The 21,502-nt window shown below is 39.3% G+C and overlaps 1 protein-coding gene across 1 annotated transcript in view; it reads right to left on the bottom strand.

Annotated features, from left to right (window-relative positions):
- The window catches only part of NETO2 (neuropilin and tolloid like 2), a 1,066,336-nt gene that overhangs the window by 199,277 nt on the left and 845,557 nt on the right, over positions 1 to 21,502 (bottom strand). Inside the window, exons 5-7 of the mRNA XM_044081955.1 lie at positions 11,700 to 11,744; positions 11,485 to 11,612; positions 847 to 1,075 (exon numbers count right to left, since the gene is read on the bottom strand). Of these exons, the coding sequence (XP_043937890.1) occupies positions 847 to 1,075; positions 11,485 to 11,612; positions 11,700 to 11,744 (402 nt within the window). The remainder of the gene's footprint in view (positions 1 to 846; positions 1,076 to 11,484; positions 11,613 to 11,699; positions 11,745 to 21,502) is intronic.

The raw sequence follows: 21,502 nt of genomic DNA, 5'->3' as shown, positions 1-21,502 counted from the left end.
TCTGCAGATTTATTGATTGCTTTCATGGATGGATTCATTACAATTACAAATCATTAGAAGGAATAGAACGACAAGGCACACCTCAGCAAGCAGGACTGTCTAAACTGAAGAAAAATGCATTCTTTGCATGACAATATATGCTGTTGTTCCAACTAAGGAATAATTTAAACCTTTCTTTGTGGTAGCATGATAGATAAATAAATGCCCCTTGGTTTAAATTTGTATTAATGTTACTAGAAGTGAATCTGTTGCCAGATATTTTCCCTTCAGGATCTGAACATCATCAGAGGCATCTGAATAGTGCTATACTGCATTTTTCTCATCACTTACATAACCAGGCCATTTAGAACTGCACTTATGAAACACCATTGCAAATAGTTTGGTATTGGTTTATCCTACACAATAGAAAGCCTATGAATAACAGGTAGATAGTAAGTAGGCACAGATGCGCTGCACTATAAAATCTACTCATATTACTTTATTAGAGGAAGGAATGAAAAATATATCAATTATGTGTGAAGACTTTTACAGCACTGTAGTTGATTTAAGCAAAGCATAACTACCTTTTCATGTAAAAAAATCTTTTTTCTTTACCACATGGTATATAATGCATGACTTCCATCACAGATGTTTCTTATATATGTATCATTACATTCATGATTTTCTCTTGACTGTATGACAGTGCAGCATTCTCTAACTTATTGGCACTTTTGTCAGCAGCAAAATGCTAAAAAATGAATGAACTTAATTATGTTGTGTGTGAGGAAGCTATATGATGAATACACACATTTTTTTTGGTCATCACATATTTTAGCACAAAATAAAAGAAAATTTTCAAGTACTTACGATCAACAAAAGAGGTAAACAGCATCCTAAATCTGCTCAAACGGCTTCCATCATCTGCCCACATTCGCACAACTCCAGTGCCTGTCTGTAATGTCACATCATTCGCCACTGTGCTGCAAAACTTTGCCTTTAGGTTCTCAATAGCACTACTTCCATCATAAACTGCAACAAAGTTTCGCTTGCACTCATTTGAATGTTCCATCTGGTAGTCAAGAAATCGCAAGTAAATCTGCAAAGACATGCATTCTATTTAAATTTAAAATTAACTTGAAGTTCAGATAATCAGAATTTCTAATATATTAATAAAACTAGGTATATACTTGGCACTTTGTAATTTCTGTTACTTAAATTTTTGTCACTTTGTAATTTAGCCCTGAAGGAATGAAAGAAAAAAATGCATTTTTGTCATAGAACCAGACAGTTTCCATGGTCACTATTTCTGTGCTGATAATATCTGTACTTGGTAATTCTTCAAACTGGAGAAATAGCAGTGAATGTTTTGAATTTTAAACTGTCTTCACAGTGAGGAAAAAAAAAGCAAGCAGAATACAGCTGAAAAAAAAACTAAAGATGCATGCATACATAAATTTTTAACTGTATCATATAAATCAAATAAAAGCAATCAGTCCAAAGGTTTTGCTACAATTGCATAGTAAATATTTTATAAGTTCATATGTTACAGTAACAGAGAAATAGTTACAAATTTTCAGATATCAGCGACAGCATATGTTTATACTGTACCTGTACTCCGATCGATACTTTGTTTAAATACTGGTAGAATACTGCTGTACACATCACAATAACGTGTTGAACAGCAGGACAGCATGGAACTGTGATTATTATTCATTTGCATCCATCCTTTTGGCTTAATATAGTCAGAACAAAATGTTTTTGTTTCTTTCTCTGCATCTTGGCTACGGCATCCCAGAAGAAGAGAATGGGGCGGTAGAAAGGAGGAGTGGCACTAAGAACAGGAAAGAGATTTTAATGCACGGAGGAGGAAGAAAGGGAAGAGGTGCTGCTAAAAGGGGAAGGAGGGTGAGGTGGTGAGTTTGACTGTTGGGAATGGGGGGGGGGGGCACAGAGAATGATCTTGTAGAAAAGGTGGATGAAGAAAAGAAGGACTTTGGTGATGATGGACCTTAACATACAGAGAGTCAGTTGGCGAGTACAGACTTCATGAGTAAGAAGGGAATGCCTTTGTCTTAGCTGTTTACCTGGAATGAGGAATTGGTACAGAAAGTTAAAATCCATATAAGACGGCTTCTATCTGAGCAGGGAAAGGTGAGGTGTAAAAAGTGAAGTTAAAAGGGCAGCTGAGGGAAATGATATTATTTTGTTACTGTTCAGAGTTGCTGGTTGTGAGAGCAGTTGTCTCAATCAGATATTTTAGACTGTATGATAAAGCAGTGATGTGTCAAATGAAGAGACAGAGGAGTAAACAATGAGGTAGGAAAAGGCAAGGCCATTTAAACGCACACAGATGAAACTGAATGAAGCATCCATCCATCCATCCATCAATCCACTTAGTGGAAATTAAACTATTGCATGATGGTGAAGTGGTTGGAGTGGATTACATTCATGATGAGATGCTGAAAGCACTGGATATTGTTGGGGCCTTTTCTGATCAACAATAAAAGTGGGGACAGTACTTCTTTATTTGGTAAAATAGAGTGTTGGCCTCCATTTAAAAAAAACAGCAGAATTACGTCTCAATTACAGTAGGATAATCCTCAGTTGTTATGAAAGTGTGCGCTAGGTTGCTGGAATGATGCTCTGTCTGACATATGAAACACTGATTCAGTGCCAATATTGTCACATTTTTGAAACAATGGATAAATACTTTTTGCCAGCACAGGTATTGGGGGGGGGGGTCATACGAGTGTACCATTATGGCCTGTGTGAGTTTTGTGGACTATGTGAAAGCATATGACCCTGGACCCAAGAATAACTTAGGAATGGTGATAGAACAGTATGAAGCCCCAGGGTCACAGCTATCTGCTACTCCAGCCTTGTATTGGCATTGTGAGAGTAACATCCACATTCCTCATCTTAAGACAGATATGTTCAAGTTAGGAGTAAAATTTCTCCAGAGGTTTATCATGTGTCCCCTTCTTTTCCTGATTTTTTATGATTAAAAAACACAAAAAGAAAAATCTAGCAAAGCTAGACTTTCCACTGTGTGATACCTTACACCTTTTATATCAGAGGCAACATGGGATATATGCAAATTACCCTTTAAGGATATCAGGTGTTTCAGCTAAATGGCAATTCTGAATTTCCAAGACTTTTTCTTTTACTTCTACTTTTAAGTCTATTTATGTACAGTTTCAGGCCAACAAAGCCAAACCCCTCTAACTGTGGACATGCATGTTTCTGCCTTCTTATGGCATCATCAGCACAGAATAAGAGGAATGTTTGACTTTGGGGAAACACACGGTTGTCGTACCCAACTGATATCCATAAACATTAGGGTATCTACAAAATATTCCAACTAACAAACTAAAGCAATGAATAAAAAGGTCACACAGGAAAACCAATTTGTTAAAAAACCACAAAAAGAAACAATCTAGCAATCAAATGATTTTTAACCATCACACAGTGGAAAGTCTAGCTTTGCTAGATTTTTCTTTTTGTGTTTTTTAACCAACTGGTTTTCCTGTGTGACATTTTTACTTGTTTTTTTTTTTTTTATGATTAGGATTGATTTCAAGGCATAGTTGAGATTTGGAGAGAATCCAGTTTGGGAACATAAGGGTACATCTTTTATGAGTGCAGATAATGCTTTACTGTTGGTCTCAGGTAATGTGACCTCTGTCATATGCTAGAAGGATTCGCTGCTGACAGTGAATTGACTAGGATAAAAAAGGGATGAAAATTAACACCTACATATCAGGCACTGTTAGAATCTTAGAAGTGAGAGGGAAACAGCAGTGCTGAATAAAGGAGTCTTGCATCTTGGGGTGCTGTTCATGAATAAACGTAGAGGGGATCAGGCAAGTGACCACAGGATGGCGTGTGTTACGCAGGAACGTGGTAGTGAAGTTTGAGAAAAATCGTAGAATGAAACTCTCAGTTTAGTAGTCACTCTCTAACCCCATGTCTGGTCATGAACTTTGACCAGCGATCAAGTAGACAAGACTACAGATAAAAGTAAATGAAAGTATGTTACTCCAAAGTAACTATCCAGTTCCTCACCACCTAGCCTAACCCACATAAACTGCTTCTAGCTGTCACTATCCAAAGTTCCACAATGCTGCTCTTCCACACTTCTCTCCTAATTCTTCTCTTCCTGGCCGCTAATTTAACATCCTATCACTACTTACAGTTTACTCCTCACCTACCATCTCACATTCCTTGCCACTCCATAGTAAATTCATACATTTCGACATAGCACAAAACCTCTTTAACACCACAAACACAGAATATTGCATATATAGATACACGCATCAACTAACTACACCTCAACTACTCTGCAAATATACTAAATTATCACTCAAACCCATCACTACATTCAAGATCAAACATCAGACTTAGTGGTGATAGTCACCCAAACCCAGGCCTCAGAATTAATTAACATGGACCAAACACACCACCCTTCTGCATCCTCACATTGCTACCAACTCAGCTGATAAAAAATCCGACCTTTTACTTCTAAACATGAATCTCAGGAGCCTAGCAAATAAAATACACAAATTTCACACTTCTCTCTCGCTCTATTCCCTTGACATAACAGTTTCTACTGAAACCTGGCTAAAACCTGAGATAAGCAACAATGACATTTTAACTCCAGGCTATAACATCTACAGACTGGACAGAATAAATCGAATTGGCAGAGACATAGCTATTATTTACATACTTAAACCTGAATACTTAGAACCAAACACAAAACTAAATAATACTGAGTTACTGTTTAGTCAACTTGAAATTAACCCCAATAAATATATAACAATTTACATCCCTCCTGGTAATAATCCCACCATAATTGAGGACCTCCGTCACTGGACTTCCTTAACATTTCCTCAGGAAACCATAATAATAGGGGGCTTTAATATGGACTTGCTAATTTGCACCTCAGATAACCCCACACATTTCATTAACTTATATGGATTCTCTCCATTAATACAATCCCAACTAGAGTAAAAAAAAAAAAAAACCACCAATAGACAGTCAATCCTAGACTGGATTCTAAGCAATAAACCATTACTTGCCTACCAGTCAGGTTGCCTCCAGGATACCATTAGCGGCCACCTACCTGCTCAGACAACACCTACACCCCCTTCAAAAATACTACCCATAGACAAATATACAACAGAAACAACTTTTCACCTCAGACATTTATATCAACCCTTCATAAGTGTGATTGGACCCCACTAACATTACTCCCACTAGATACTGCCATTTTGTACTTTATTAATATATTCTTAGACAAAAGCCAAGCACCTCTTAGAACTATTAGAGTAAAGCAAATCTATGCTCCCTGGCAAACAAAAGAAGCCAAGCAGTTACTCAAGACCAGAGATAAAGCTTGGCTACAATATCAGTCCAACAAAAGCCAAGCTACCCTAGATTATTATTGGCAACTAAGAAATAAAGCCAAGAAGCAGATCAGAAATGACAAACAATCCTGTTACATTTTAACCCAACAAAAACACCAAGACAATCCCAAAAATTCTGGACTACTATAAAATAACTACTACAACCTGGTCAGTCTTTGACTACAACACCTACCACTACAAATACTATAGATATTATAGCTACTCAGTGTAATGCTTATTTTATTAACTCCATATTATCTCTAACCAAAAATAACAGCAATGGTCCTCTAACCATTCCAAAAGGCCCCAAAGAAATGATTGATGCCTTCTCTTTCAAGCCCACATAAACCAGCACCACAAACAAATTGTTCAAACTTAAAGTGACATCCCTCACTGCTGATGATCTACCTTCTGAATATCTCAAGTTACCTGCTGATGCTATATCTTACTCAGTCTCTGTTTTGATTAAATTGCTCCATTATAGAACAGCACTTTTGCAAAAACTGGAAAATATCCTACATCATGCCACTACATAAAGGTGGGACCTCTACAGACCTTTCTAACTACAGGACAATTGCAATTCTATCTCCTTTATCCATTTACAGCTCATGAATTACGTGCTATCCAATAACCTTCTAATCAATTCCCAACATGGCTTCCAACCCAAAGTACCACTACTGCCCTCTTAAGTGTCACAAACACAATTAACTAATTCAGAAATAATGGCCATCTAATCTCCATCTCCCTAGATATTCCAAAGTGTTTGATACTGTCTCCCATCAAAAATTCCTCATTGAACTCTTAACCCTAAAACTAGGACACATTCTGCCCTTGCATGGTTCCACGACTACCTGTCTGACTGAAAACAAGCTGTCAAATGGCAACTCGATTTCTCCTCTCTGCTACCTGTCACATTAGGTGTTCCACAGGGCTCAATCCTAGGTTCACTCCTATTTACTATCTTTACCAATAAGCTTCATACTGCTACCCACATCACCACACTCATACAGTATGCAGGCGACTCCACACTCATCTGGGCGCCCCCCCTCACTCTCACAGTTCCAACAAATAAGCCAGCATTCCTTCTCAGCTGTAGAATGTTGGGTGTCTGACTCTCAGTTAATTCTTAATCCCAATAAAACTAAACTAATGCTCTTTTCAAATAACAAAACCTCAGAACCCCCATCATTCTTTCTAATATACTCATCCAATAACACCAAGACAGATCCTGTATCATGTACAAAGCTACTAGGTGTCAGAATTGATAACATGAAATTTAATAAACATCTATCCCTAATCATAAAAAAGTTCATATAAAACTAGGTTCTGTATATAAAATCAAACCATACCTCACCAACTTCACAAGACAAACTATTGCCAGGACTCGCCTACTCTCTACCCTACTTTATGCCTCTCATATCTTCACCAACCTAAAGAAAACAGACCTAGCAAAACTAGATGACTGCTACAATAAGACTGCCATATTTGCTACTAACTCCCCATACAGATTCCATCACTGCACTGCTGTATGCCAATTAAACTGGTTAGAGTTACCCAGCCTCCTAAAATTCACCCAACTTACAATGGCCCATAGTATAGTATACTAACCTGACAAGTGCCCAGCACTCCATAATCTACTTCAGCTTCAGTCTAATAAAAGACAACTGAGATCTTCTGACAAATTTTTACTACAAGTCAGAAAAGCAAATAACAGTTCTGGGGATGCTCTCTATTACAATCAGATCTCCAGGACATGGAACTCTGGTCCCCAACACATCCTAACCATGGCCAATCCCTCACAGTTCAAAATACTTCTCAATACTCACCTAACTAACTCCTGGCTTTACTCTTGTCTACCACCTGGTTGACTATCATCCCTCTTGCACTGCAGACTCCATGCTTACACCTCCATAGCCTCCTCTGTAGATTTTTATTCTCTCCACCTGATGTAATCCTAACTCAGCCCACCTATTTCCTTCCTATCTCTAGCCTACATTCTCTCTTTGGACTCTCAACCTGCACTACTTACTCGCATCCTAATTTTCCTCCTTGGTTCCATGTAATAAAACAACTATCTTAGCGTCTCCTTAGACAATGTTATATCTACCTAAACAACATTAACTGCACTTCAATACTCTAAGCAAATCTCATACCATCCATTCTATGCAAATGCTTTGCTACTGATATATTTTTTAACTATCTTTATGTATAATATATGTTCCTTTTTAACTATCTTTATGTACAATATGTCTTCCATTGTACTTAAAATTGCTGTACTTTATACTAGATGTGTTTTGTTTGTATCTAGTGAAGCTTTTTTCCAGGGCCTCTGCTGAAAATAGGCACCTGCCCAGTTGGACAAATAAAATAAAAAATAAATAAAATAAATGCTCCCTTGCAGGGCAGCTTTCTGTGTGAGAATATGATTGTCAGTCTGACATGATATCAGAGTAAAGCTACAGCATCACTGTGTCTGTAGGAGTTTATTGATGTGGTCTGTGCATATTGTGAGGGTGCCCTCTAGTGTCTCCTGCAGGAAGTGTACCAGGCATGACCCACTCAGAGGAGGCTCCAGAGCACACCCAAAGCGTAGTGGAGAGTTTGTATCAGTTATCAATCCTGGCAGCACCTGGCAGGATAAAAGAAGGAGAGACAGACAGATGGAATGGCTGTACTTTAATGCTACAGCACAAAAGCTGTTGTTCATCCAACCTGCCAAATGACATATTATGATTTGTATGAAAATAACAAACATTTCAATGCATTGATAGTCTGTCTATAATTTATTACCAGTAGAATTTAGTAGCTAGTGGTGTCATTGTTAGTTTATTATTCTGTTTATTACTTATTAAATTAATGTAATTTATTACTTGCATTTTGTTTCTGTAATTACTGTCACAGTTTAGTTATGTTAAACACGGATATTTTTACATTTTTCCAAACCTGTGACCAACAAATGCCCATCCTGTATATATTCATGATTCCTACCACTTTTATTGTTATTCAAAATGGATGGAGCACTTGTAAAATACATATACAATATTGCATCTGGACTCTGACAATGCTGTAAATATTAAGCAGGTATATCCAATCCAAAAGGGCAAATGCAAACCAGATAATAAAAATGTACATTTATTCAGGCAGCATATTCAAACCTCTGCATCATCAGACATTTTCGCAGATGTAAAAGGGCTCTTAATACAATTAAACAATTAATTTTCTTTAGCTGGCAACCTGATTTTCTAAACCGTGCAGATAATGGGCTTATTCAGTTCAGGTCATTGTTTAGTTGCAAAAGATTGCTGCAACAGAGCCTTACAGTGTAACAAAGACAACCTACGTCTTATCACATGATGTTGTTCCCAAACAAGTTCATATAAACTGCAAACAGAACAGGGATATTCAAAAAACTGTGTAGCTAAGTTTACATAGAACTGTGGATGCTAAAGAGAGCAAATCTTGGTGATCAGCAATGCAAGTTTGGTGTGAAATTAATTAAATGTCTTGAAATGAATGAAATGTCTTGATAGACGCTCTATTTATCTTTAACTCCTGCACAGAGAGACAGACTGTTGTTTGGTGTGAAAAACGGCATTAGGCTCATGCAGAAGGACAACAAATATCTCTTTCTACATGTAATACCCGAAGAAAGTTGGTTTCAGTGTTGTGCTTTCCCTGGGAGAACGTTTGAGGTGGTGAAAGATGTTATCACCTAACACAAAAACCCAGGTGTAAAGCCAACATTTTCTCCGTAAGCTTGACTATTAAAAACATCTGTTTTTGAACCGTGCATCTGTGTTTCAGAAAATGGTTCTTAAAAGAAGCATTTCTTCACAACATCTGGAAAATTGTCTGTCAAAAAAGAACACACAAAAATGTTAGCAAAAACAAGATCAATGAGCACATACCGCCCAACCTTTCATAGGTTCATAGGTTGGTACTAGGCTATCTGCCCAAATTGCTTTATAAGCCTAGCCAGAATGTGATGACTTTCACCACCCCCTTAGATTAGTTCCCTGTGCCTCTGTCCAGCGCAGCCACTGAAGTGATCCCCAGGGTAAACTTTCTGTTTCCCATCTACTTGTCAAGGTTTCTTTTGAAAAGTGTTAGTGAGGAGCTCTGCCTAATGTAGATTGGAATCTTGTTCCAAAGCATGGTAAGTCTCTGGGACAGGAATCTATCCCTCCAACACGTCCTATTTATTGTTGTGGTGAGGTTTAGATCCCTAGAGCGTGTGGCTCGAGGGGATAAGGTTTTCTTTAGGTGGAGCATGTCCATCAATTCTGGGTTGGGCATGACCTTGTATGTCAGGCAGAGATCACCTCTGAGTAGGTGGTATGAACCAAGTAGAGCTGGAGTTTCTTCAGTTGAGCTGCAATAGGGCATCTGTTTGAGGCCATTGATCCTCTTGGTGAGGTACTTCTGTGGCCTTTCCAGCTGTTGCAGGTGTCTTGTAAGGTACATCCCAAATGGGGCATTGTACTCTATGATGGGTCTGATGAGTGATGAGTAGAGGGGCACAATGACCTCTTTTGATCTGGATGCGAACCCTTTTGTGATTAGGTGGGCCTTCTCAACACGAGAATTCTGAGCAAAACTAAAAATTATGGGGGGGCAAAGGCCCAAAAGTAGGGACAATTTTGGAATATGATCTTATAAGCTCAGAAGGTTGGTGGAATAACAGGATTTGCATTAGCATACGTTTACTGAAAGATGTGAAGTCTGAAACTCAAATGTTTTCATTATTTAGTGGCTTCAATCCTCAATGATTTGCTGGAAAATCACAAGTTACAGACCAAACATATGAGGCAAAAATCTGGACAGTCTGCAAATATCTGAACAACAGCAGTGCTCCAGAAAAAACACATCTGGATATAACTTAAATGTTAGCTGGCCAGCCTTAGCATTATTATGAACTCTTTTTTTCCTGCCACTTGACTGAAGTCAGACCTGACCAATGGGGGAGTCCATGTTAAGTATGCCCAACCCAACCCAAGCCCATACACGGAGGTTAATTTTATACATTTTCCAAATACTCCAAAACCATTCAGCCTTATGCCCAATTCCACCTTGACTGTACCCTCCCTCATACTGCACCTCCTTTCTCCAGGAAAGCCCTACCAGTTAATTCTGGAGTACATTTGTGGATACCCATCCACTTATGTGGATTATGTTTGAAGGAATATAATGAGTTCCACTGCTTAACATGCACAGGGAGTTTATTCCAGAGGTTTGGGAGGTGCTGAGTTACAAACCTGTTCCTCTACCATGTTTTATTTATTTGTTAGTGAAGATTTATGTCCTTGGTTCTAGCATTGGTAAAGACATTGACCTTTTGAAGTTATAGGAGGCTCAAGAAAGCTGCGCCACTTTTGGCCTGGTAAGCAAGACAGAGTTCTCTCCTCAAAGGCATATAAGGCACTGAATAAAGGGATAGAGCTTCCAGCCTGTTTTGATAGCTCATGGACTTTAGGCCCCTGATGACACTAGGGGAGGGGGTCCCAATTACCTAGTTGCTAACACCAAACAACAGCTGTGAAATTTTGGGCTGGACCAGGATTTCTTTGCAACCCTGACCCAGGTACATGGAAGCACTAAAACTAAAAAGTAGAATGAAAAATTATACACTACCAATGCGTGCCAGTTTCAATAGACCGAAACAATATGATTTACAGCACACACAAAAAAATTCCAAACTAGGAATTCTGAAACATTTATGCTATACTAAGGATGTGTAGTGAAACCTAAGTTACTCATAAGTGCACATTCAGTGTAACATGGTTATAAGAGATCAAAAGTTAGAAATAAACCTTGCACGGGTAGATAAGAGCAACATAAGTATATAAATGTTCAGTATCTTGACTAAACAATGCATTCAGAGGTATCATGTAATCTGCACTCAAGTTGCATGGAGGTCATTCTCAAACTTCAAATTCTGTTACTAAGCCATATCAATAAAACTCTGTACAGACAGTGCTGTTTAATCTTGTATCATGACCAGCAGTTAGTTCAAGTTCAACTAAAGACATAATATGTCATTATTCATTTCTGTAGCAGAGATTATTTTATTTTACTATCAACCAATTTAAAAATGACATACTTTAGCTTTGGTTGTTGCTTTTATAGTCCATATACAGTCTAGTGCTTGCCCAGGTTTTAGTTTTCCATCTTGATCTATTTGGCTAGAACGTATTATCCCATCATCACCAGAGAACTCAAACTGGCAATCTGCTGGGACAGAAGTACAAATCTGTGTTAGTACCAACATAAATGCGATAGATGAGTTTATCAAGTAATACTGATAAAATACCAGACCTGGGATTGGATTTAATATACCTCCCAAGTATGTGAAGTCTGGATCTGTAAGAAACAGAAACAAATACAAAAATGAATGTTTTATCATGGGCCATAACTGGAAAAAAAACTTATCTTCTCTTGATAACTAAAAAAAAAAAAAGACTTTTATCTTCTTTTGACTTATTTCATCAATGGCATCCTTGATGTATGTAAAAGAAAAAAAGAAAAGCAAACTGAATTTTAGAAAAGAGTTGCCATCTCAAAAATATGAGCATGAATGCAGTTTTCCAAGTGTATACTTTTAAACAAAGCAAAAGCTGCATTTTTCCCAGTAAAAAAATAACAGAACTACAGTGATACAAGTATTGTATGATGTTACTGCTACATTGGGATTTACAAATCTGGTAACAGACTTTGATTTCTGCACTGCCCTGGCTAATTTAGGTAGAAGTAACATTAAGTTTGTGTCAGAATCTCTGACTGTTGAAGGCAACCAAAATAAGCCTCCGTAATCCATTAGCCTCTGGTTATCTGCTGAAGAAGGATGCAGTCTGTTTGAATGGCAGTGCTGTCTTGGCATTGCTGAGGTAAGAACAGGCTACTTTTTTATATGATCTCTTGTAGTACTGACAATGAGATTCTCGAAAAGGTTGACATCTTAGTGCTGCTGCATAAAGATCCTAAATGATGCAGAAGAAAAAGAATAAATCCCTTTAGAGAACAAGATGTTTGCGTCATTAACGTAGAACCACTGCTACATATAGATGCAGAAAATGTATTATAATGAAGCTAAGTACTGACAGCCTGTTAGGTAAGCTGCCCATACAAACATATATATATATATATATATATATATATATATATATATACTGGGAAATGTCGACTGTGCTGGTAAAAGCATGAAAGTTTTCCAGTAATTTGGCATCAACAGTTAGACAGCCTATGAAAACATTCCTCTGTCTAGACCTCAGATTTCTTTTGTGATGGCCGTTGTCATGCTCCCCTCACTGATGTTTGCATCACTGTGATAAAGGTTACTGATCCTGCTGGTATCTATGGGCACATGCTGTAACAGGCACAGTAGAAAGCACTCTGCACACACGAGCATGCAAGGCTGAACCAAATCCTGAGTTAGACAGGAATAACCAGCATGTGGGAAAAAAGGCACAAAATACCAAAAGATCGTTGGATTAAGTCAAAAGGCTAAATCCCTTTATTGTCCATACCAGTTTCGGCCACAAAGCCTTCATCAGTGGAACAGTATCACAAAACAAAACACACAATCCTACCTAAATAGACCTCCCCCACCAATAGAAAAATAGCCCTGCCCACTGCAACACCAAAAGTCACCCCTTCCATAATATACAAATTACAGTTCTGAAAAATTAACCTGTAATTAAATCAGCACCAGTCTAAGAAGATAATATGCATATGAATATGCACCAAAAAATAAATAATAAAATTTCCAATAGAAAAAAAAGATAGAACCATACATACCTAATCTAGGCTAAATAAGTCCCATAAAGCATAATATACAGAATGCAACATTACAAATGGTCATTAAGTCCAGGAGGGAATAACCCCCCCCCAACTTAATGATCCAATATTTTTCTTTTTTGTTTAGAATACTGTGCCATACCTGCTTGTTGTTTCTTTTCACAGTAATTCTATCAATAATCATGAAATGGAATTCCGCATTAGAGTGTATCATACAATGTCTATATAATGCAGTGGTTTCACACTTGTTATGAATATCACTATGGTGTTCAGACATTCATGTTCTAAGTGCATGTGATGTCTGACCAACATAAAAGGATGAGCATTTACATGTGGCCAGATAGATAACCCAATCAGTCCCACAATTCCCAAAGAACTTCATATCATAAACTTTGCTGGTGTTTTTGCTACTGAACTGTTTGAGTTTACTGACATAATGGCACGATGAACAATGTCCACAGGGAAACATACCAATCAGATTATCCCCAGATGCTGCGGTAGCGTTGTCGCCTCACAATTAGATGTTGCCCGTTCGATTCTCAGTTAGAGTGTCTTCTGTGTGTCGACATGCGTGAATGGGCGTTCCTTCATTGAAGGTTATGCATTAGGCCCGGCAAGCCAGCATGTAAAAATCTACTGCCAATCATTAGCGGACCGGAGTTCCACTGTGGCGACCCCTAACCAGGGAAAGCCGAAAGCCACAAACAAACTGTTAGTTGTTTGTAAATAGCACCCCCACTGCTGGTATGTTTAAAATTGGAAAAGTGAGACCTCAATGTTTTACCCTTTCTGAATGAAAACTGACATGTGGACCCTAACACTGTCCTTAAGTCATCATTAGCCAATAGAATATTCCAGTGTGTATGTATAGTGTCTCTAAGAGTGTTGATGTTACACCCATAGGTGGTTACATACCTAATGGTGTCAGCAGGGTCTGCTCTAGTTTTGGTTTTATATTCCAGTAAAGAATCCCTATGTTGACTCCTGGCCCAATTGCTAGCTGATATAATGTCAAATTCCCTGTATCCCCTATTTCTGAACCTGTCACAAAGCTCTTGGCATTATAAATCATAATCCTGCATGGTGGAACGAATTTTCTTCATACGGAGAAATTGAGATTTGGGGATGTTGCGGATGGTTTGGCTAGGATGTAGACTAGTGGCATGGAGCAAACTATTGTATTGGGGGTATTTGCGGAATACTCTAGTACTTAAGAGTATTATAGGTTCATAGGTTCATAGGTTCATACTAGGCTATCTGCCCGAGGGCATTTACAAGCCTAGCCCATAGTTTTGTGGCTTACGCCACCCCTTTAGTTTGGGGAACTATACCCATTATTTTGCTGTGCCTCTGTCGAGCAGTGACACTGAGGTAATCCCTGGGGTATATCTGCGATCTCCCATCCATTGGTCAAGATTTCTCTTGAACAAGGCCAGCGAGGTGCTCTGCCTCACATATACCGGGATTTTATTCCACAGCATAGGGAGTCTTTGGGTGATGAATCTATCCCTCCAGCACGTCCTATTAATAGCCGTGTCGAGGTTTAAGTTTCCCGCCCTTGTGGCTCTGACGGATCTAGATTTTTTGAGGTGAAGCATATTCATCAAATCTGGGTTTGACATGGCCTTGTATGTTAGGCAAAGGTCACCTCTGAGCAAGCGGTAAGCAACTGAATAGAGCTGGAGTTCTTTCAGTCGAGCAGCATAGGACAGATGTTTGAGACCCTTTATCCTTTTGGTGAGGAACTTTTGTGGCCTCTCCAGCTGCTGCAAGTGTCGGGTCAGATACATTCCGAATGGGGCATTGTACTCAATCATTGGTCTGATGAGTGATGAGTATAGGGAGACTATGACCTCCCTTGATCTAGATGAGAATCCCTTCATGATAAGGTGGGCAATGTAGAAGGTCTTCCTAACTACTTTAGCTACATGGGTGTCGAATGACAGACTGCTATCAACCTGGGTCCCCAGGTCCCTGATAACTTCTTCTGTGCTCAGTGGATTGCCACCTATTTGGTAGCTAGGGGTAACCTTGTTTTTCCCGAAGGGTATGACTATGCATTTTTTGGCATTTAACTTTAGGCCATGGCTCTGGCACCAGTTATCCGTTTCTGTGAGACCCTTCTGAAGGATATCTGTGTCAGATGTGTTTTCTACTATGGCACCCAGTTTGCAGTCATCTGCAAACTTTGTCAGCCATAACCCTCCTGTGTTTGCTTGTACTTGGAAAAGTAGATGCCAAACAAGAGTGGGCCCAGGACTGAGCCCTGTGGTACACCACTTGTGACAGGCTTTGAGTCTGACATGGCGCCAGCAACTCTGACCCTGTGGGTTCTGTCACTCAGCCAGTTTGCAACCCATCTTGTGATGTATGGGTTAACATTTAAGCTGATGAGTTTTTCAATGATACCCGAGTGGGGTATTGTATCGAAGGCCTTCGCCAGATCGAGGTAGGCTGTATGGACTGCCTTTCCTCATCAATGGCTTTGGTGACTGTTTCAAAAAGTCAACCAAGTTTAGAAGGCATGATCTGCCTTTGACAAAGCCAAACTGGGATGGATCCAAAGTCTGCAAATTCCTATGTCTTTATTTATGAGGTCCATTATGATCCTCTCCATGGCTTTGCAGATAAGGCTTGTCAAGCTAATGGGCGGTAATTTCCAGGGTCGGTGGAGGCACCGCCTTTGTGAAGTGGGACCACAGTTGCAGTGCGCCACTCCCTGGGTATGTATCCAGAGGTAAGACTATGATTAAACAGCTGTCCTAGCTGTGGGTTTAATTCCTCGTTGAGTTCGTGGAGCACACAGCCGGGGACACCATCAGGTCCCATGGATGCTGTGTTTTTGCTTTGGAGAGAGCAGTTCTCACTTGGGCGTTGGAGATGTTTGGGGGCTGCAATCGCTTGGTATAGATATCTCTCCTTTTGGGGAGTTTGCACTGAACCTGTCAGCCAGTATGTTGGCAATGTCTGTAGGATCAGTAATCTTCACATCATTTTGAACTAGTTCTGAGCATATCTGGGAGTTTCCTCCCAGGTTTCTAACATAGCTAAAGAAGGCCTTATGATTGTCTTTTGAGTCTTTAGCTATTTTTCTCTCAAAATTTGCTTTGGATGATTTTATGAGAGCTCTTAGTTTTTACTTATAGTGATCAAAGGTGTCTTACCTTTTAAGGATTTTGCTCTATCTTGTAGTAGCTTCCTCCTTTTGTTGTAGAGTTTGTTTATGGCTGGGGTCCACCAGACTGGACGCTTGCCTTTGGTACAAAGAGTCTTTGTTTTGCTTGGGATTGCCTTATCCATGCAGTCCTGCAGGTGCTGGTAGAAGGCATTTGTAAGTGATTCAGCGGCTTGAGTACTGTTTTCCGCCGGCTTGGGGGGGTTAAAGGAGTCCACACTAGTCTTTAGAAGTGTGAAGTCGGCTTTCGAGAAGTTCTTTACTGCGGTCTTCTTTATTTCAGGTGGCGGTGGGATGAGGACCTCCAGCGAGATTAGTTTGTGATCTGATCTCACCAGTGAGGGGTATACTTCGGTGTTGAACATTGTGCTCCCATGTTCGTGATGATGAGATCAAGTATGTTTTCTCCTCTTTTGGGGATGGTGACTAGTTGTTCCATGGCATTTGAGTTTATGAATTCCAGGAACTTTTGGGCTAGGGTGTTTGGGCTTGAGTAGTGTTCCCAGTCTATATTAGGGTAATTGAAGTCACCTAGTATGATGGTGTTTGGTGATACATTTATCCCCTCTAGTGTTTTCAGGAAGGCCATGTGAGGTTCCTGAGTTTGTGAGGGTGGCCTGTAACATGCTACAATTTGCAGAGCAGTCTTGCCTATGGTTAATTGCACCTGGATGGTCTCCGATGCATCGTGCGTTGCCACCAGTCTTGAGGTGTGGGTGTCCTTGATGAATATGGATACCCCCCCTCCTTTCTTGGTATTGTCCGGATTTTGGGGCCGGAACGAATGATAAGAGGTAAAACCTGATAGTGCTGGGGTGCTCTCAGGAGCCTTGAACCAGGTTTCTGTCACTGCACAGACATCGATGTTCTCCATACTGAGAAGGGCCTCGAGTGCGTGCATTTTGAGATTTAGACTTCTGGCATTGAGCAGCATTACCCTTAGTTTTTTTCTTTTTGTGTTCTAGGGTGGTAGGTTTAGAATTTGAGCCTTGCCTAAAAAGGCACTATGGGGGTGGCAAGAGCCTTTGCCAATATCCGAATCCCAGGGTGACAGGTGCAAGCCGTCCCTTGCGAAGCAGCGTGGCTTGTCCAGCATGTCATCCCAGGCAGACAGACATTGGATCCCCTTTGAATGACACCAGACTTTAAGCCAATTGTTAAAGCTGATCATCTTATCTCTGTATTGTGGCATAATTCTTGGTGAAGGTAGGATACTGCTCAAGGTCAGGGTCATACCTGCCTGGGCTACATAATCAGAGAGCTCCTCAATGTCTCTTTTCATGTAGTCCAAGGAGGTACATCTCAGGTCGTTTACACCAGCGTGGACAATGAATGAGTCATATTTGTACCTGCTGTTGAGAGACCTGAGTGCTTGCGTTATGTGGCGGATTCTAGCACCTGACAGGCAGCTTACTGTGACCTTCTCCTTACTCAGTCTGGTGAGCGGGACATCAGTGTGTCTGACTATGGAGTCACCAATGACTAGTGTGTCTGGCATTGTGTTTGGCCTTAAGGGCTGTGACTGTTTGACACTCTGACTGTGAGGTCTATGTGTTGCAGGTGTTGTGTTCTGAGGTGGTGGTTGTTTGGGTGTCTGCTTTGGTGGCCTCTGCTGTTTTGGTAGATTTTAGATCAGAGCCGCCAAGTATGTCTTTGTGTGTTTATGTGTATGATTTGAGGTTGTGATGGTACTATGTGAGACTGGGTCTATAGTGTGTGTGGTAACCTTCTCCTCCTGACTGGTCTTGCCAGTCCTATGTTGAGAGAGCTCAGCCTCCAGTTTGGCCGTATAGTTGCATCTCTCGCATGTATTTGTGTTTTGTGGGAGGAGGAGAGGGTTGTCTGTGTACATGAGGCAATTGTAACATTGCCTCAATATTCCCAGGTTCACCAGCTGAGCAGGAGAGGACACTAGCAACTGATCCTCGACATGCTAGAAGGACTAGACAAAAACTTTAAAAGAGATTCCGGGGGACGTGGGTGACCGAGAAATGGGGGTTTGCCTTTTTGGGGTGCTATCTATAAGAGTGCCGTATCAAGGTAATAAGTACTGTAGGAGCAAGTGCTAGGTTTAACAGATAGAGAAAAGTCTACTTGGAGTCCAGTAGAGATGATCTTTTTAGGTATTAGAGAAAGTGCTAGTAACAGAGATGCTTAAAGGTAAGATTGAAAAGAATGCACTCTGCAGTGTGCACTAGAGAAGTTCGATATGAAAGTAGGTAACTTGAGTTTTACCTGTTTAAAAAGTTAAGGTTTAGTGGAGAGTTACTATTTTTAAAACAGCAAGATGGACTGAAAGGGGTGGTTACTTTTGTATTTTGGTACTATGAAATACTGTAGGATGGCCAATAAATTTAAATAATTGAAGGGGTGGGATTTCAAAAGTGATGGTTTTGTGATTACTCACATAAGCCAATCCACATTCCTCCGAACATTGACATCCAGAAAATTAATTTCATCAATGTCCATGTTTAGAGTGAATTCAATACCCCATTGATTTTCGTTCAGGTATCAAACAAACTCATCCAAATAATTAATATCAGGAGGAATGTGGATAATACTCTAAGTACTAGAGTATTCCACAAATACCCCCAATACCACTAGTCTACATCCTAGCCATACCATCCGCAACATCCCCAAATCTCAATTTCTCTGTATGAAGAGACTCAGTTCCACCATGCTGGATTATGATTTGTCACGCCAAGAGCTTTGTGACAGGTTCAGAAATAGGGGACACAGGGAATTTGACATTATATCAGCTAGCAATTGGGCCAGTTGTCAGGACAGGGATTCTTTATTGGAATATAAAACCAAAACTAGAGCAGACCCTGCTGACACCATTAGGTTTGTAACCACCTATGGGCAAAACATCAACACTCTTAGAGACACTATACATACACACTGGAATATTATCTTGGCTATAACTATAACACCATGTTTTAACCCCAAGTGGGACTTCATACTGATTGATAGTTAATGTCTGCTGTTTGGTAATGAAACATCCATAGTGTACAGTAACTTTTAGTCAGTGATGGCCTTGTTTTTCTTTTTGAGTATGTGTGTGTGTGTGTGTGTGTGTGTGTGTGTGTGTGTGTGTGTGTGTGTGTGTGTGTGAAGATGAATGCAGTAGATCAGCTACTACAAAACACAGTGGTTGCAGCCAAAGAGATGGTCATAGTAGCTAAACTGATGGGTACTCCATGGACAATGCCACAGTTAAAATAACTCATCCAAGAGGACGACCTTGAGGCATACCTTTCTACGTTTAACTGCAAAGTCCACCAGGATTAATAGGATTGAGTTAACTAGGCCAGGATCTTAATGACCCACTTATCTGGAGAACCACTTTGAGATTTCACAGACATGGAGGGTACAGATTAGCAGGACTATATTAAAATTAAAAGGCATTACTTGCAGAGCTGGTGTTACCTTACAGACACAAGCTCAAAAGTTTCATAGCGGGACACTTTCTTACAACAACTTGTTAAAGTCTCTTATGTAACTCAAAGCATAGCACTATTTATGAGTACATCTTAAGGGTTGCCATAATAAAAACAAAATAATAAAAATTATAGCAGCTGACAAACTCAAAAGACTTATCTACTAATTTAAGAAAATGGATGTGAAAACTGATCTTAAAAACTCTGAAAGTTTTGTTGTGCCAGTGCAAAGATTACTATGTCATGAACTAAGAATACAACTGAGGGAAATAGACTTGTAGTAAAACCTCCATTGGCATGCCTTTTGTGCGGAGTCTGCATGTCCTCCCTGTGATTGACTAAACTTCAAAAAGACATGCAGGTAGGTGTTTGTGTGCGTGTGTGCCTTCTCTGAAGGTTGGGTGCTGGGCTGGCAACTTGACACCTTAATAAATCTCAATCCAAAAATCGGCCTCGGTTGCAACAAGATGAAGAAAGATAAAAAAATTTTAAATAAGCAACTAAGAAGTGCTTACAGAAAGAACTTTAATTTAACAAATAAAAATAAATCAGATACATCCAGTGAATCAAGCGCTTTCATCTCCAACCATTTGGAGACTTTATCAAGACAGAGCATGCCCCAACTGACAGCAAATTTATAATATAAAGTTAATTACTGAACCAATCAATATCCAGGGTTCATGAGTAATTCATGACCAATGACTATTCCTACAATTTACATTTAATAATGTCAGATAATCACACATAAAACATTCATCATCCTAAATATTACCAACCAAAAAGTGCTGAAACACGGAGCGGAGCCTCAAACAAGCAGTATTCAAAGTTTTTAATAAGCCACACAGTACAAGCACAAAACCAGTTAAAACATGAACACTTTCACTCCTTTTACATGTAGTTCTATTGTTGATGATGCATGTTATGTAGTTCTGTTGTTGATGATGATGCATGTTATGTAGTTCTATTGTTGATGATGTATGTTATGCAGTTCTATTGTTGATGATGATGTATGTTATGTAGTTCTATTGTTGATGATGATGTATGTTATGTAGTCCTGTTGTTGTTGATGATGATGTATGTTATGTAGTCCTATTGTTGATGATGATGTATGTTATGTAGTTCTATTGTTGATGATGATGTATGTTATGTAGTTCTATTGTTGATGATGATGCATGTTATGTAGTTCTATTGTTGATGATGATGCATGTTATGTAGTTCTATTATTGATGATGTATGTTATGTAGTTCTATTGTTGATGTATGTTATGTAGTTCTATTGTTGATGATGATGCATGTTATGTAGTTCTATTGTTGATGATGATGCATGTTATATAGTTCTATTGTTGATGATGCATGTTATGTAGTTCTATTGTTGATGCATGTTATGTAGTTCTATTGTTGATTATGTATGTTATGTAGTTCTATTGTTGATGATGCATGTTATGTAGTTCTGTTGTTGATGCATGTTATGTAGTTCTATTGTTGATGATGGTGCATGTTATGCAGTTCTATTGATGATGATGTATGTTATGTAGTTCTATTGTTGATGTATGTTATGTAGTTCTGTTGATGATGATGATGATGTATGTTATGTAGTTCTATTGCTGATGATGATGCATGTTATGTAGTTCTATTGTTGATGATGATGTATGTTATGTAGTTCTATTGTTGATGATGATGTATGTTATGTAGTTCTATTGTTGATGTACG

This window comes from Protopterus annectens, chromosome 8.part1 (genome assembly GCF_019279795.1).
Source record: "Protopterus annectens isolate FY-2018-M chromosome 8.part1, PAN1.0, whole genome shotgun sequence".
In the NCBI taxonomy this organism is placed as follows: domain Eukaryota; kingdom Metazoa; phylum Chordata; order Ceratodontiformes; family Protopteridae; genus Protopterus; species Protopterus annectens.
This window is presented reverse-complemented; position numbering and strand designations above follow the sequence as displayed.